Raw genomic sequence first — 18,205 nt, 5'->3', positions numbered from 1 at the left:
TGTTGATGTTCTGGATGCTCCTTTGGAACTAGATGGCTCCGATGCACTGTTTTGTTTCGAGGTCCTAATATAGTAGTCTTCTGCTTGTGCTTTCTGCATTATAATTGTAAGTGTTCAACTAACATTTGGCTGGTGTATACTGCTGATATGCCTTTGTTAACTTCAAGAGGTCATCCTTAAACGGTCTGTGTGGTAGCTGCAGAAGGTATATGGGAACTGTTGAATCACAGCCTGAACCTCTGATTGACCACCTGAGGCGAGTGCTGAGTCAGCTGCAGGGGCACAGGTGAATACAATTTCACCTGAGTGACCGGAAGGGGTGGAGCCAGGCTAGACCCCATTTGAGGGCTGACTCCCAAGGAGGAAGGATCTCTATCTGGAGATTACTCTTCTTGGAGCCTTTCTGTGAGTCCAGGACGCAGGTAAGGTCTTTATTTCATTTCTCCTTTGTAATGCGATAATCTCTCTGGTCTAATACCTGTATACCTGTTTGCCATACAGAAGGCTTGAGAGTAATGTTGATCAACTCGATACAGTCAACCTGGACAAGAACTAAAGCCAGTTTACAAGCTTAATTTAAGGCTGATGTAAGATTTTTGGTCCTTAATCGCAGTTACAGCTGTAATTGCATGGGATTATTATTATTTTCCCAGAGAAGATATAATTATGTGCAAATTCTAAATGAGTTATCTTGCTGGGAAATTATTTGAATTTGTTTTAGGAAGAACTCAGTGATTTCCGTCCACCTAATCTGGATCATATTGCTTGTTTTATTCAGATATAAAGCCATAAAAAGGATTGTCCTGGGTTGATGACCCCGAGTAACCCTGTTTGCAATTGATGCTCGGTCATACTTGATTTTTCAGACTTGGAAGATGGTATTCTGACTGACTGCATGTACTCTGAGTGGAAGTTATCATACAGTCCCATTTCTCCACTTGGGCTGATTGTTTAATTTTGTTTTCAGTCAAGTTATTTGCTGAGCGGCAGAACTAGTGAACCCTGCTCTCATGCCATAGTGTGTCTAGCCTTCCTTGCCTTTCAGAACCACAGAAAAGCCAATTAGGCTTTCCTTGTCTGCTGTTGGTGCTTTAAATATCTCAAAACTTAATGAAATTCACTTGAGAATTCTTGATATGAAACTGAAGTTTGTCAAAGGCTTCCAGAGTTAGATGAGTAAAGGAGGTAGAAAGGTACAAGAAGGTATATTTATTCTACGTGGTATAACATTGCATCTCTTAAGCCCAAAGCTTGTTGGGCTTAAAAATGGAAAACAAAGCAATTCTGAAAGAGCTGCATGAACTTCTCCAAAATACTCTCAGATGAATACTTAGGCATTTCTGCTTCTCACTCATTCTCTTCTAAGCAAAGAGATGAAAATAATTGTCATTTTTTAACAGAACTTCACTCCTGGTAAAAGTAAACATCCTCTTTTTTTCTTTTATTTCCTCCTTCCCTCAATACATTTGTACTTTATTTTTCTTTTATTCTTATGCATTTATTTAATGTTCTCCTAGCAGCATCAGCTATTCTTTCTCACTGAATGACTTTCCTGGTTACATTTTTGCCTTGAGGGCAACTATGAGCAGCTCTCCCTGCCCAGCATTGGTCTCATCTCTCTTACTTTGACTTAGGGGCTTCAGTGCCTTCTGGCTGACATCCCAGTCAAAATGTGGTGCAGGGCACATCCATGATGAAATTTGCCATGTTTCAGTTACGACTTTGGTTTTCTCAAGAATTAGAATGAAGGGCCTTATCTGGGGCTTTGCAAGGGCATTTTGGTCAGTTCTGTTATGTCTTTAGAAATAGCTCCACACTGATTTTTTCCTTCCTATCAGGCTGTCTTGCTGAGCTCTCTGCTTATGTTCACCCAATGCGTGATGGAAAGGCATCCACTCTTGGGTTCCATTGTGGAGAAAGAAGATTGAGTGTTGTTAAGGATGGCTACCTCTGCTTCTACATGTTTGTTTATGTATATTTAAATTAATGATGTTGGGGGTTGGACTCCATGATCTCTAGAGGTCCCTTCCAACCCCTACAATACTGTGATGTCCTATAAAAGCCCCCAGATGGGAGGTTATCCTGCTTGGTACCGCATGGGGGTTCTGTGGGTTGAGATGCTTTAGGGCTTTACTGTGTTTGCTTTTCATCTTATGGCTTTAGCTCACAGTAGCCCTAATGCTGTTATGTATTTCACTATATTGATCTATTTTTATTCCAGCTGTCTTCGTTAAATATATTTTCACTTTTTTTTTCTTCCCCTTATCCTTGTTAGACCAGCCTTCATATCATGAAAGAAAGAATAGATGCAGAAAATGCTTTGGGTAGAGAAAGAGTAAATTACAGTCTCTCTACAGGGGGGAAGAATTTGTTACCACAGAAAAAGAAACACATGAATGGCTGAACTGTATCAGGAGCTGTGTAAGCAGTGGGCAATGTCGATGTTTTTCCCCCCTCTCGGTTTTGCAGACTCCCGGTCCATCCCCGGCTGTGCTCGCCTGTCAGGGCTGTGACCTTCCAGAAAGGCCCCCTCCTCCGGTCCCCCCACCCGACGTGTCACCACATTAGTCACATACAACTCAGCTGATGCCAAACGGCCGCAGTTCAGCCAACTATTGAAAGGCAGGATCTTCCGCTGCGTTCTTCTATTGGTCTTGGTTTTTTTTTTTTTTCCACCGCGGAGACTTGGTGCTGCTTTAAGACTGCAGAGGGCAGGGAGCGAGCGGGGCTGGCTTTGCCACTGAAGGGGAGCAGGGGAGCTTAGCAGCGAGGAGAGCGAAGCAGAGCAGAGGAGAGGAGAGCACGTCAGAGGAGAGGAGCGCAGAGGAGCGATGTGCCCGGCCAGCCGCCCGCCTGCCGCCGGGCCGACGGGCGCTGCGTGAGGAGCCGGCCGGCCGCGGGCTCGGGGCTGGGGGCTCGGGGCCGGCCGCCGCCGGGGATGCTCCCGTGCCGGCGCCGGAGGAGCCGCTCACCTGTGGCCCTGCCTGCGCGGCCCCGCGGGCGTCTCCCCGCGCCGAGGACGCACCTGGGCGCCGCGCCCCCGCCGCCCGCCCCCGCCGCCGGCCGCCTCTTCCCCCGCCCGAGAGCCGGGCGGCGAGCGTCGGCGGAGCCGCGGGGCTGCAGGCGGGGCTGAGCGCTCGCTGCGCGGACCGGCGGCCCCGCAGGCTGCCAGCAGCCCCCGGCCCAGGCGGCCGGACCCGGTGCGCGCTGCCTGGCGGCTCCGGCCCGGCCGTGGGCGCGGCGGGCGAGGGGGAGCGGCGGGGGCATGTGGATGTTGGCCGTCGCCTTGCTCCACAGCATCTCGCACGGTGAGCGCTGCCGGCCCCGCGGGGCTCCCTGCCTTCCTGGCGGCCGGGGAGGGGAGCGGGTCGCGGTTACGCCTTTTGTGCTGTCCGTGCCGGCGGGAGGAGGGCGAAGCCGCGCGGCGGTCATTGAAAGTCGCTCACCTCGCGGAGGGGCAGCCCCGAGCCGACCCGCGCCGCCTCCTGCGGCACGAACCGGGGCTGCCGGCCGGGCGGGGACGGAGCGCTCGGGCTGCCCTTCCTCCTGGAAAAGTGCGGAATTTCGCTAAGTGCCGCGTCAGTCCGTCCGAGTGCGCGGAGACCGGTGGGAGGAATCGCATCCTGAGCGTTCGCACCGAGAGATTTCTGCCTTTGACGTTCGGTGTTTCGTCCTCCCGTGCTTTCTGCCTGACCGTTTCTTTTTCTTCTTTATTTAAATTTAAGACTTCTGAATGATTTCCTCTTCAACATTTCGCTACTTGCTCCGCGGTAGTTTATCTTTTTTTTTTCCCCCCTCGCTCACTTATGTAAAAATATGCACGGCTAAGCATGACATCATCTGCAAATGTTGAAGAGAGTCAGTTATAAAGTTAGCGGGGGGAAATTGGAAGGGAGACGTAAGGAGGGGAAAGCTGACCTGTTTATTTTCTCTTCGTTCTGCAGGCTGCTTGACAAACATTTTCTGCAGCTTCTGGGTTTTATCTTTTAAGTAGCGGATGGGGGTATTTTGGAACGCTTGGGTATGCGTGCTTGAAGGCTGTTATGGGAAAACGTGTTTAAATTGTTTAACTTTTATTAAGATAGGTATTAGCGGTGCAGTTTTAGGGATAGAAAACCAATTGTGTCGTAGTGCGTGATTCCCGTTGTTCCATTCCATTGCCTACTTCTCCAGATCTGAGCACATAGCGTTGCCTGCAACACATAACATCCTGGCAGTTAAAAGAGAAAGATTAAACGCACCGTTGCCAAAACAGGCAAAGCAGGTGCGAGGGGAAAATCTTTCTTGTACTGAATGGATGGGGGGAGAAGCACAGGGCAGAGTGTGAGGTTATCCTGGAAGATACGAATAATTGAGCCTGTGGCAGAAGGTGAGGAATGGATGGTGGCTGAGGGTGCCTTCACATCTCCTTAAGTATACGCTGGATGAGAAAACGCATTGACAGGCATGGCCAGTCCAGCGCAGCTAGCTGGATAGGTCATAAATCAGGAGGTGAATCTTAAGCATGTGTTTGCGGCTACCTTAAAATATTCTCATGTTCTGAGTACTGCCGAATGCAAAATGGTTGAAAATCCCCAAATTTTAAGCTTGCTTTGTTTATTTATTTATTTATTTATTGGCATTTCATCTCCCAGTGCGACAACTGCAACAAGTCCTGATCTTAAGAGGTTATTTATTTAATTGCAGTTATTTATTGTTTTGTCACCAGGCAGCACTCTGTCCTTTCTCCGTCCTTTTGAGGCAGATACCTCAGAGGGAGAGATCTGCTGTTAGTGACACAGAATCAGTCCAGAAGTATATTCTTTCACCAGTGCTGTTCTGTTAAGCCTCGATTTGCATAGAAAGGAACCCTCTGTCAGTCCAGAAATCTTACATTCTTTTTTCTTTTTCTTTTTTTTTTCTTTTTCCAGAAAGAAGAGGTGTATGTTCTTATGTCTGCTGTACTGATGCTCTAAATTACATGTTCTAAGTTAGGCAGTCCCCCTCTCACCCAAAAGGTTTTGAAAATCAGAATGATTTTTGCTTTGTGAGGTTGAAATGGTATGAAAATTGCTTTCACTTACTCCTAATTTATGAAGTCAATAGCAATTTCACTTTCAGTATCCTTGTGTTTTTGGACCACGGGCAGACACGAGTTTGCATTCCAAGTATATTTCTGTTTCCAGCAGTACAAAATGTAAATGATCCGTCCATCTGCATAGAGCCACACGGCAACGTGTACACGCTTGTGAACCCAGGTTACTAAACTGTAATACTTGCTGTATGATGGCATTTTAAGATAAAAGCAGAATACTTAGTGGATGGGTCAGTGATTCTTTGCGAACTTGAGTGTTTTTGTTTCGACATCATTCCTGATGTCAAAACGTGTTTGTATTCAGGACCTTTTGAAAGGAGAATTTTGAAAATGGCGCCTACCTTCATGTTCAGTGCTGCTAATAAACAAAGCCAAGTGGTTCAGTCCTATTTAATTTCAACTACTGGATCAGAGTCTCGAGTCAGAGAGCAGTATTTTTAAAGGACTTCGGGTTTTAATGCAGAGTCATATCAGATATGTATGTCTTTGAAGGAAATGACTGCGTATATAAATAGAAATGTCACGTATATATTTTCATTTTTCTATCTATATCTGTATCTGAACTCCATTGTGTGAGAGGCTGTGTTCTTTTATGACTATATCTTGGTACTGGGGGGTGGGATACTACTGAAGCTTTTGCCATTGCCTTTTCTGAACTCCCTATAGAACCATGTTATGTTAGCTTGAAGCACAGGAACATGTATGCTTGGTTTTCAACTGTGTCGTATCTCTTTCTGATTTTAATTTAAAAAATGTTGTATTTTTCATGTTTGTATTCTGGTGGGGGCTTTTTTGTTTGTTTTTGTTATTTTGTTTTTGTTTGATTTTTGCCCCTTCTGAGCTGGGAGGTAGCTTAAAAAAATAAATTCACACGTTACAGGCTTAACCCTGTAGTTGTCATCTTGGGCTGTGTTTCCACTGAAGATAATGGAAACTCTCTGAATAACAATAGCAAGCTTGGCCCCCATATTTCCCTGCAGTCACTCAGCACAATGCATTTTGTCAAATTAGATATGAATGGTGTTACTGGGTAGGCTTCACGTCTGTAAAGCAGCTTCCTTCTGGGGACAATAAAACACTGACATGCTGTTACATCCAATTAGTATTTCTGAAACCTGAGAAAAAACCTTCCCAAATACCCCGTTAAAGTTCTTCAATTTTATAAAGGCTTCAGACAGTCAGAGCTGCGAGTTTCTTAAAATACAGGTGAACAGGTACCGTTAACCAGAAATGCATTGCAGCCTTGGTGTGTGCATGGGGCGATACAGGCATCAGTGGGAGCTGTGCAGCTGAATTCACCACTTGGAAAACCTGAGTCATGCTCAGCTACAAGCCTGAGCAGTACCTGGAGTTACCTTCGGGATTGCTGTACCTGTGCTGCCTTCCGTGTTTCTGTACCTATGTGTTCCATGGGCACATGCACTCACTAAGCAGCACTGATGGAGAAGGTCTGCTGTAGCCTGGTCAAGCCAGGAAGGGGGCATTTGGCTGGTCACAGGGAGGGGAGAGCAGGAGAGGAGAGCAGTCTCCTTCAAATCTCCTGACTGTAGTTATTGTGATAAAGTTAGCTCAGAATTAGGGTGTCCTGCTCCAAAATGAGTATCATTCAGCAGGGTTTAATTCTTGGCATGGGTGTGCTGAACCTGTTTGCAGGCTTCTCTCCGGCTGTGTCTCTTGTCTGCCGAGTGTCTGGTGCTGTTCTGCCGAAATTGAAGGGAGCATCAAGAGATGCTCAATGCAGTATGGATAGCACGAAAAATAAATTCCCCCTTAAGCATTTTTCTGTTTGAATCTCTAAGTCCAAAGCGTATGCGTCCCTTTTCCCCCACTGTGCCCAGCCGTACGGGCTTTCGTAGTGCAGCAGAGCACAAAGAAAGGAGCTCAGCACAGAGCTGGGAGCAGGGTTAGCTGTGAGGAGGAGCAAGGAGGGCAGCGAGGTGCCAGTGGCACTCTCCAAAGAAAATGGTGACTGGGTGTCAGAAAAGAAACAATTAAGGAAGAGAGCAAATGGTCTCTCAAGTCCTTGTACAAACATGCTGTGCTACGAGCATAGCTAATGTGGAACCGCATAGCCAAACCCTCACCTCAGAAATGTCACTGCAGGTGCAGAGAGCACTGAGCTCGCTGCGTGTTCGTGGATGGCACAGCAAAGCTGATTGTGTTTGCAATCCGGTGTAACCCCAACTACGAACAGCTGTTAATTCATCACCGATGCCAAGCAGAGAAATCTGCAGTAGTTGAGAAATCGGAGTGCGTTGGAGATCCCGACTTCCATTTCAGAATGAGCGTTTCCCCCCTTCGGCCCAGGCTGTGCCCAGGGAGAGACGGGGTCGGGCTGTGGGGAGCGCTGTGCCGAGCGGTGCCAGCCGGCACTGGTGAGCAGCCGCACAACACTAGTGGGCAGCAAACCACACGAGTCTGGCAGCGTTTCTGACAAGCGCTGGAAGTGCACCGTGCCCAGAGGAGGCGTTTTGTCTGCATCGCTTTTTATTTTTCTATTTATATTGTTTTGCAAGGTGGTCGCCGAACTTCCAACTCGTGGATGCTGCACCTCCTTTGCATAGAGACAGAATAGCAGCTGTACGTGGCAGTATAAGTGTTTTGCTAGCACTTCAGATTTATTTCTCGGATTGATAAAACACAAAACCACAAACCCTGTTAAACAACTCGCAGCTCTGCACTGTTTTCCTTTCTCACTGATTTCAGTGGCATCGCTTCAGTGATGCTACATCTAGAAAAGTTTGCAAACCGGTTTCAGTTTTTGTTTGTCCTCAAAAGTAAACTTTTGTCATATAATGTACCATTAAATGGGATTATCTTGTGGGTTTTAATGAGCTGCTGATCCGGAAAGTTCCTCCAGCATATGAGTTTGCGCAAGGCTCTGATTACAGCAGCGGCTGTGCTCAGGTTGGACCTCAACTTTTTGTGTCTCTGCCTGGATCAGCATCCTCGTGAATACGCTGTTTTCTCAAGGGCAGTGATGGTTGGAGTGTGAAAATAATCTCCTTTATCTATTCAATAAACATTGAAAAGATAACAAGCAAAACGCTATGAAACTAAATGTCCTTGGGGGAGGGGGGGGGAGTTCGAGAACTGAATCGAGGAGCAAACCAGATAGGTAGAGCTGTTTCCGTTCCCTTCGGTTTGTTCTAGTTAATGTGTAGAATCGGGGCCTCTTCAAATGTACCACTCATTTAGCCTCCGATTTCAATCAGAGCACGCTATGGCTCAGTCTGTCAGCCTAGGACTTTTTCACGTTTCCATTGGGGAATGCATGAATTCCAGCTTTCACTTTAAGGACTGGAGATGGCAGAAAAAAAAAAAAATCATTACATTCACCTTGATTATTCTAAGGTACAATTACTGGATTTTATGTATTTATTTATTTGAAGTTATTTCTTTTGAGTCACTGAAATGAAAAATACTAAAAAATCCATTTTAGCAATGCAGGGCTTTAGATCAGACTACTCAGTTATTTCAAGGTGAATGTGTAGGTGTATGCAGTTAAATTACTTGTTTCACAATATAGTTTGAGATATTTCACAGTCCTTTTTAAGCAGCACTTCCTTTTCTTTTAACTTGTTGTGAAATTAATGGAATTAAAATTTCAAACAAATTTGTTATTATTCAAAAGAAACTGCACCTTATCAGTCTTCATCTGCATTTCATTAAACAACTACTATTAAAAAAATAATAATAACATGAGATATATGTTATAAAAGCCTGTCACAGCACAGTATTCTAGAATGCTGAAGAGAACCTCTTTAAGAACAAATCATGGATTTGAGTTGGATATTAGGAAAGGTTTCTTCTCAGCAAGAGCAGTGAGGTGGTGGCACAGGCTGCCCAGGGAGGTGGTGGAATCACCGTCCCTGGAGGTGTTCAAGAGCCGTGTGGATGTGGCACTGAGGGACGTGGGCAGTGGGCATGGTGGGGATGGGCTGACGGTTGGACCAGATGGTCTTAGTGGTCTTTTCCAACCTTAATGTTTCTATGTACTGTGGGTTTTAATCACCATTGCTTTTTTTTTTTTTTTGTACTTAGTAAGAAATACTAAGTTTTTCTTACCTAACAAGGTTTTTTTTTTTTTTTTTTTTTTTTTTGTCTGGTAGAGTTTTGGAATACTCATCAGAAAAAGAAAACTAGAGTTCACTAATATACATTTAACATAATGGAGTGGGAGACAGATATGATGATACGTATTGAGGAAAGGATGAAAGGTAAATGAATGGACAGACAGGATGACAGAGATGAAAAAGTCTTCCTGGCCTCCCTGTTTAAGCTATTTTTACTCAGAAAGCAGGGAGTAAATTTAGGAGTGAGCCAGCAATCTAATTTATAGAAAGAAATTTTATAATGCAGAGGCTTTGAGAAAGAGAGTCACCTCCATACTAAACACCAGCCTCCCTGGAGCTCCCTCGTAATTGGGGGAGGGAGCAGCCTAGTGACCCAAGATGCATTGCTGATGTGCTCCTATTGAAGCTTCCAGAAGGATGGAACTGGTGTAGGCCAAGGCATGGCCCAAGAGCCTGTCTGAAAATAGCATCCTGGGGTGCATGTCAGTGCAGCAGATGCAAGGGTATGGATGAGGAATGGAATTGTCTCACCTGAGAAATAGTTGAACAGATTAATATTCAAAGCCTTTACGTGCATGCCACTGTAGAGCAAAATATCAACCATTCTCCTTATGCAGATCTAAGTCTGGTATGTCGGGAATACAGTTTCTTCTGATATCTATATTTATACTTATATGTTGTTTGTAATTGCTTAAAAGCTACTGTGTATGAAATTTCTGGCACTTATTCTGCTGTCTAAGTATGCGGATGCTATTTTCTTCTAATTAATCACATGGTAATCCCTTGCAGAAGATTTATGGCTTAAGATTTCTGTTTGTACTAGGCTAAAAAATTATTCTTAGCAACGTCCTGTCATCTGAAGTAGCTTTTTGAGAAAGTTTTGAGGAGCCCTCCAATTTCTTAAGAATGTCAGAAACACGACTCCTGAAAGGACCAGGCATCTTTCAGTACAACTGGAATATAACTGTGTTGCACAGTGGCTTCAAATAGTTATTTATCTGTATAATCTACTCACAGTGATCTTGTAAATAAGATCATAGGGCTGCTCTGTTTGCATAAAAACTTGTTGGCGTGAAATTCTTGCATGTGGTTTTGTCAGGCAGTCACTTAGCTGAACCTGCACACCAACGTGTTTGCCTCCACTGTTTTTGAGTAATACCGCTCCATAGTTGCCACAGAATTAAATGACTTGCTGAAAGTTGTCTTGGAAGAAAGGGTTTAAAAACCTTTGCATGTCTTCTGTTCTGGTCTTTAGAAACACTTTTGTGATAACATGTAGTTCAGTCTCTGAGAGAATTAGTAGCATGGGGTTCGATTACTACATACAAGACTTTCGCATACAGATCTCGTTCAAGCTGGTGGAGAAGGCTAGATGGGGTAGTGAAATGTACAGGCTTGGAGGAAGCCAGATGCTGTTGTTGAAGTGTGTGCCGGACTGAAAGAATCACGTGGTAGGATCTGAATGCAATGAAATTCTGCTTGATCACTTGATTTTTTTTTCCAGATCACAGGAAGGAGATGACAAAATGCAAGCTCTGGCTTTTGCTAAACCCACTTGCATGATTGTTTAGTTCACCAGAAATCTTTTCTTTTTTTTTTTTAAAGCAGTATTACCTTGTGAAACTGAAAGCATAAAGGAAGTCCTTACGATTTTCAGTGGAGCTGTTGATATTTGGGATTTTGGCCCTGATTTGTGGGGGAAAAAAAACTCCTGAATACATAGTCAGTCTTCTCAAAACTAAGAGGTAGATGTGTGGCAAGCTGTTAGATTACCTTCTGTCTTGACCTAAGGGCAGAGGAAGTCCTTGACAAAATCTTTTTTCTTGTGAAAAGCTGATTCTGATGTCCCTTGAGTGGGATTTTGGTGGAAAAGGTGTCATTCACAGAAACAAGGCTCTAGGTAGACTTCAGTTTGAAGAGAAAGGCCTAGTATGGTTCGCTGTCCAGAACATCCTACGTGACTGCATATTCTACAGCTGACTCTACTCTTTTCCTCCCACTAGGTTGCTTTTCTATGGAGCAGTAGAAAAGCTGGTTCATGCATTCTGGAAAAGAGAGGTGAACCATAGTTTAGGTTGCAACTGCAGCTGAAAAGCGTGCAGCCAGATATTACTATGTCATGATATGAAGTAGTTAGCTTGTAAGACTCTCACAGAATTCCACGTTGCCTAGACACATCGATAAAGCTTTTGGCATAATACAGTGATCCCAGAAGTCTAGAGTAATGATCTGCATTATACTAGTTCATGCTTTCAGCTGCACATATTTTGGAAGCTTCCTTTTGTACCTTTCTTCTTATTTTTGTTGTGTAACTCTCAAAGGTTTCTCCTCAGCTCTGTCAGTGTTTCTGACAGTTGCTTTGTGTAGGCATTCTAGAGAGCAGATATTTATCATTGCAATGCGGAAAGGGAAGCAAAGAAAATAAGGCTCAGTTCACTGTGGGACTTGGGTGATGAGAAGTGCTTGCTGTGTTTTGTTGTGACATAAGATGTGGCTGGAGCTTTTTTTGTTTTGGCTTTGTATGCGTGTATACATATACAAATAAAAGACTGAAAAATGGATTCTTAAGGGGAAGGGATGGAAAAGGATCTGAACAGGATTTTTGGTGGGTAGGATGAGAGAGGGAAAAAGGAGAGCTTCGGACTGCATAGAGATCTAGACAGCATTGCAAGAGGTATGATGAGAAGAGGAAAGACACTCAGAGCCAGAAGCCCTGTGGGACAGCAGAACAGTGTCTAGAAGCCAACTCTGAGCTGGACACCTTATTGTGGGTGGCTTTGAAGTCTCTGTACTTCATGGTCTGCATGGGGGAAGGCATGCTGATCCTGCTCCCTTGCAAGCAATAGCTGTGGATATGGTACTCAACAGCTTGTGGCCTTTGGTCTCCCCAGTGCTGAACCCCATGACCCATCCTGGTACCTGGTCTTTGCCAGGGGGGAAACAGGTGCTCCACATGGGCATGCCTTTGTGACTGCCCTTGTGCCCTTCACCTACCTGTACTTAGGTTTTTCTACAGTTTGTATCTGCTCTTGTTGTTTCAGCTGTGATATAGGTTTGATGTGAGGCCGGTGATCCTTTCTCTCTCCTTATCCTTCCAGTCATTTGGATAGTGAAAATATTTCTCCTGTCCCTAAAAGTTTATCAAATGAGACAACAGATGGATTTGAAGAAGTGAGGGATATCAAGGACAAAAAGCAATCCTGTGAATGTCAGTACAGCTGTAGGGCAGGAGGCGTGAGTCCCATCTGAGCAAAGGAGAAAGGAGCTGAGCTACTTTATTGGGCAGAAGGGAGATAATTAATCCTCAAAAAAAGAAGCTGAGCTGTCAGACTTTCAGAGGAGCTCTGGCAGTTGTGATTTGCTGTTCCACTGGTGGAGGCCACAATGAGCAGATTTAGCACAAGGGGGGCTGCTCAGTGCATGTGCTCAGGCACTGGCCATGTTCCTTGGGCCCTCCTAGGCTGCAGGTTCTCGTGGTCACTGCATGCTGAGGATAACCTCACAGATATGGTGGGATCACAGCCTGAAGCAGGGAATGAGGATTTTTTGTTGTTTGCTTTCCTAAAGCCTTGTCTTTTGCCATCTATTCTAGTCTGTAGTAAAATCCTGACCAAACTCTTTTCTTTCTTCCCTGATAGTTCACCTTCATTTTGCGCGTTAATGTGGAACAGTGCAACTTTGGAGAGAGATGGTAAAGTGGTAAATGCATTGGTAAAGTGCCATGTGCATTCAAGATGAATTTGCTTTACTAGTGACAGAGGGAGAGGCCTGTTTGTATGTCCTAGCTAGTGACCAATAGCTAGCTCTCTGCTGTGCCCTTGTGTGGCCCCACCTGGAATACTGAGTCCAGACCTGGGCCCCCCAGTACAAGAAAGGTATGGAGCCATTAGAGTGGGTCCAGAGGAGGCCATGAAGATGCTCAGGGGGCTGGAGCACCTCTCCTAGGAAGAAAGGCCGAGAGAGCTGGGCTTGTTGAGCCTGGAGAAGAGAGGGCTCCAGGGAGACCTCAATGCAGCTTTCCAGTAGTTAAAGAGAGCTTATTAACAGGAGGGAAATCAACTTTTAACGTGAGTGGGTAGTGATAGAACAAGGGGAAATGATTTTAAACTAAAATGGGAGATTTAGATTAGATGTCAGGGGGAAATCTTTAACTGAGAGTGCAGTGAGGTGCTGGCACAGCTGCCCAGAGAAGCTGTGGTGCCCCATCCCTGGAGGTGATCAAGGCCAGGTTGGATGGGGCCCTGGGCAGCCTGAGCTGGTGGGGGGCAGCCCTGCCCATGGCAGCGGTTGGGCTGGGTGGGCTCTGAAATCCCTTTCAACCTTAAGTCCTTCTGTGATTTTATGATTCAAATGAGAAGGCAGTGCAGAGGAACAGAAAGGCCCATCTGAAAGCACTGTAGCCATAGCAGTTCAGTGCAATTATGTACAAAAGTTAGTCCTAGTGGATATAAGCAATTACAACATTGTTACCACATTTCAAGATATGTTTTAGTAGAACAGAATAACATTGAGTTTTAGTAATTACAAAGGGAGCTAATGAGTTTTTAAAAATATTTTTTCCAGCTCCATAACAGTAGCATGACTACTGTTTACTTTTGAGAAGTTTTGAGAAGCTCTCTGGATCATTACATAGTGTTTATATTTCAGCTTTGTTTAAAGACAAAATGATGTGTTTTACCACTATATAATGCAGTTACTCTTTCCCCATATCATCTCCATTGCTTTCAGTCCTTGATTTGAACACATGTTGGAGAAGGGGATTAAAGCTGTCTGATTACCTAAGCTCTGGCATTTCTGAAGGCCAGTGTATTTGGCCTTGTGCTGAGAGAATTTCATTGAAAATAATTAGTACATATAAAATAGCTAGCTAGTGGAGATTGAAAGAATTATGACATGGCACAGAGCTGCTGTTCTCATAAGATGAGAAAATGGAAGAAATGGGGAGCTATTCTGCTGATATGATCAGAGGTTGCTGCCACTTGGCTCAGGATCACTGCCCTCCCAGACAACAGCAGTGGGGATAGGTTTAGAAAGGAGTTCGGGGGGATCACAAAATAATTTACACTGGTGAGTTCATCAAGGCTGTTTATGTAGTCTACCTAGACTGGAGGGCCCAGAGAGTAGTGGTGAGTGGAGTTAAATCCAGCTGGTGACAGGTCATGAGTGGTGTTCCCCAGGGGTTCGTACTGGGGCCTGTCCTGTTTAATATCTTTATGGATTACCTGGATGAGGGCATTGAGAGCACCCTCAGTAAGTTTGCAAGTGACACCAAGTTGGCTGGAAATGTTCATCTTCCAGGGGGTAGGAAGGCCCTACAGAGGTATCTAGGCAGTCTGGATTGCTGGACTGAAGCCAATGGGATGAAGTTCTGCAAGACCAAGTGCCTGGTTCTGCACTTTGGCCACAACAGGCGAGCATTCCAAGCAACGCTTGGAGTAGAGTTGCTGGAAGACTGCATAGAAGAAATGGACCTGGGGGTGTTGGTCAACACTAGGCTGGACATGAGCCAGCAGTGTGCCCAGGTGGCCCAGAAAGACAACAGCATCCTGGCTTGTGGCAGAAATAGTGTTGCCAGTAGGAACACGAAGGTGTCAGCACAGATGAGGCCACACCTCAAGTACTATGTTCAGTTTTGGGCCCCTCACTAAAAGAAAGACATTGAGGCCCTGGACTGTGTCCAGAGAAGGGCAACAAAGACCCTTAACAAAGGTGAGGGGTCTGGAGAACAAGTCTTATGGGGAGCTGAGGAAACTGGAGTTGTTCAGTTTGGAGAAGAGTAGGCTCAGAGGAGACATTATTGCTCTCTACAACCTCCTGAAAGGAGGTTGTGGTGAGGTGGGGGTCAGCTTCTTCTCCTGTGTAACTAGTGATAGAACAACAGGGAATGGCCTCAAGTTGCATCAGGGGAGATTCGGTTGGACATTAGGAAAAATTTCCTCTCTGAATGAGTGGTAAGGTAGTGGAACAGGCTGCCCAGGGAGGTGGTGGTGTCACCATCCCTGGAGGTGTTCAAGAAGTATTTAGATGTTGTACTGAGGGACATGGTTTAGTGGGGAAATATTGGTGGTAGGTAGATGGTTAGAGTGGGTGATCTTGGAGGTCTTTTCCAACCTTTCAACCTTGGTGACTCTATGATAAGACCAAGTATTTACTTACGCTAAACCATGCCCCTTGTATAGGTGGTGGTGGTTGTCTTGTGTGCCATTCTATCTCTGACCATGGCACTGTCTCAAATTGTGTTACTAGCTCTACATTGCTCCCCTGCCACTTTGTTATATTGTGTGCTTTTTGAGGTGAGGCAGAATCTCCTGGCTTTGCTTTTAAGTTTCAGCTTAGAAAGAAACATTCTAGAAAGTAGAACAGCTTAAGATATTTTAAATATGCTGTGATTTTGTTTTTTAATAAAATTATGTTTTAATTAAATGGAGTCCACGTATGCTGGTTTATGATCTCTTTCTTTGAGCTGGGGATGCTTGCAGGATGGTTGTTCTACCTTTATGCTAGTGAGAAACTAATTTATTTCCTGTTATTAATTCATCTACCAGTTGCATTTCTTATTAAAAGCATGGCAGTGCCTTAAAGTGATATACTGTTGATCTGTCTCTTCACTTCTGGATTGTTTTTATGGAAATGTCACCTGCAGTGGAAAGCTGCATACTACATTTGTGAGAGTTTCCAGGCTGTGCGCACTGATTGCGTGTAACAAGGTGTCCAGTGCAAAGAAATCCTGGGTCAAACTGGCCCTGTGCCATAATTGGTTACCTTGTGTTATTAATGTGCAGTCATTCTTAGAAGGCTGAAGGATTATTAGTATAGCTCTGTAACAGTGGTATAATCAATTTAGCTCATAGTTGAGCCTGTATGATGCCAGATCATCATTTTGATCATCATAAGCAGCTCATCATTTTGATTTCTCACATAATACGGGAGGAAATTTTTGTGCAGTTTCATCTGTAAATGTTGCAGTTCATCATGGTTAAATATTTTTAGCATCTGGAAGAGAAATCTATTTGAATTGATAAAAGCTTATTTTAAAGAATGATGCAATTTATGTAAAAATTCAAACAAAAGACACCTCCGAAGATCTTTTTCCCCCAGCATTCTGTTTCCTCCCTTCCTCCTTCCCACACAATCTTCCTGGCTTCCTTCTGCCCATGCATCTCTTTTCCTGTCTAATCTTCAGACAAGTGTCATTTGATTGTTTGGGTACAGATCGGGATAATTTTCTGGTCTGCTCAGATATTTGCTTTTGAATGGTGATGTGATTTTTACCAGGAAATCTAGACAATATTAGGCAGAACAATTCTCTTAATATCTCTTCTTTTCCTGTTCTCCCCTGCCCTAAGCCGAAAAGCCCAGTAGTGCTGGTTTAGACTAATTACTTCAAACGCAGTTTGCAAAAGAACGCTAATACTTTGTCGTATCTCTGAAGGTCATGTAAGTGACCTACAGTTAAACATTAATGTGGGAAATCTTGGAGGAGACAGCAAAGGATGATTATAATAGAAACCCTGTTGGCTAAAATGTGTGCTTATGCTCAAGTCTTCATGTGGCAAAGGACAGTGGAGTGTTTCTGGACTTTTAGAGCTCTTCATTGCATCTGAATAAGCTGGAGTTTGCAGATTCAGCTTCAGCATCTTCCATGCTGGAGAACTATGTGTGATCCAGGAGTACTTAAACTGCTTCTTCAGCACTGCAAATCACAATTTCCATTGCGTTCTACTAAGGAAAAAGATAAATCTGTGCATGATCTCTCATCATTAAAATGTGCTGGGTACTCAAGGTGTTTCTTCGTCTGTTCCTCTAGCAGCTTTTCCCCTCAAGTGATTATGCTAATTAGTGTTTGATCAGATGATTAAATTATAATTCGATTAATCCTGTGCGCTAAACGCTCTGAATGCATTTCCATTGCCTGAATGCCTTGTGCTTAAGCGTTCATGTTTGCAGCGTGATATGGGGCTCTTGCCTTTTCCCGTACCTAATGGGTTTTCTATCTTAAAAGCGCGAAAGTTTCCTTTGACATTAGGAAACAGAAGAATGGGTTTTTGTTTCCTACTGAATAGGGTGAGAAATATGTATGTTTCCCGCTAGATGAACTGAATATTTCTAAGGATTTAAAAAAAAAAAAAAAAAAAAAAAAAACCAAAAAAAAGGTTCCAAGCTGTTTTTCTGTTAATATATGCACCTCATGATTCATTCACAATTTACCAAGGAAAAAACTGTGATGCAGCTGAATCTTCTATTTTTTGATAATTCTCCCCCTTTTAAAGCTGGAATATATGTTGGTCCAGAAGTCTCTCTCCACTGCAGAGCATATTGGAATGTGTGTGTGTGACTGGGAGAGAAGGTTGTTTTTCCTTCTGCTACTTACTTTCTCTTCCCTTTTCATCCAGGTTTATTTTCACATGTCATCTGTACAAGACAATCTCCATCAGGAGCGTAGAACGCAGAACACACAGAATTCATAACCTTGGTGCCTCTCCGAAGCAAATGCTTAGCAGCAATATTGCTTTCTTTGTCTTTGGGGTCCTGTTTTTTTAGGTTATTTCATGTGATTAGGAAAGGAAAAAAACAACAACTTTTGAAGTGAAAGTATTTCACAGAATCAGAATCATAGAATGACCCGGGATGGAAGGGACCCTCAAGGATCATGAATCTCCATCCCCTCCCACCACAGGCAGGGCGACCAACCTCCACATTTAGTACTAGACCAGGCTGTCCAGGGCCCCGTCCAACCTGGCCTTGAACACCTCCAGGGATGAGGTACACTGTGTACATCCACAACCTCTCTGGGCAATATTAGATGTAAATAGGTATTATATATCTAGATGTGTTAACTGACTTCCCCATTTTTGCAGTGGTAGGATGCTGTCTGAAAAACAGTGGCTGAGTTTGGGAAAGGATGCTAAATTTAAATTGTTTCTTTTTTCCATTCTACAGTGAAAAAACCCACCACCACCACCAAAAAACAGCAGCAGCAAAAAACAGCGTAGAGCAACCTCCCTCCCTCCCTTCCTTCCTCTCCTCAATTTTCCTCAGGGGAAGTATGAGACAG

The 18,205-nt window shown here is 44.2% G+C and overlaps 1 protein-coding gene across 2 annotated transcripts in view; it reads left to right on the top strand.

Annotated features, from left to right (window-relative positions):
- Window positions 1-18,205, top strand: part of DSCAM (DS cell adhesion molecule) — a 463,922-nt gene that overhangs the window by 12,151 nt on the left and 433,566 nt on the right. Inside the window, exon 1 of one of the 2 annotated variants that reach the window (NM_001396519.1) lies at window positions 3,207-3,308. The exons of the other annotated variant lie outside the window; for it this stretch is intronic. Coding sequence (NP_001383448.1) covers window positions 3,266-3,308 — 43 coding nt within the window. The 5' untranslated portion in view covers window positions 3,207-3,265. Of the gene's footprint in view, window positions 1-3,206; window positions 3,309-18,205 lie in introns of those variants that run through there. 2 annotated transcript variants of the gene reach the window in all.

The sequence above is a fragment of the Gallus gallus genome, chromosome 1, assembly GCF_016699485.2.
Source record: "Gallus gallus isolate bGalGal1 chromosome 1, bGalGal1.mat.broiler.GRCg7b, whole genome shotgun sequence".
NCBI classification, from domain to species: Eukaryota; Metazoa; Chordata; class Aves; order Galliformes; family Phasianidae; genus Gallus; species Gallus gallus.
The sequence above is the reverse complement of the archived record's forward strand: the minus strand, read 5'-3'. Positions and strand labels throughout refer to the sequence as shown.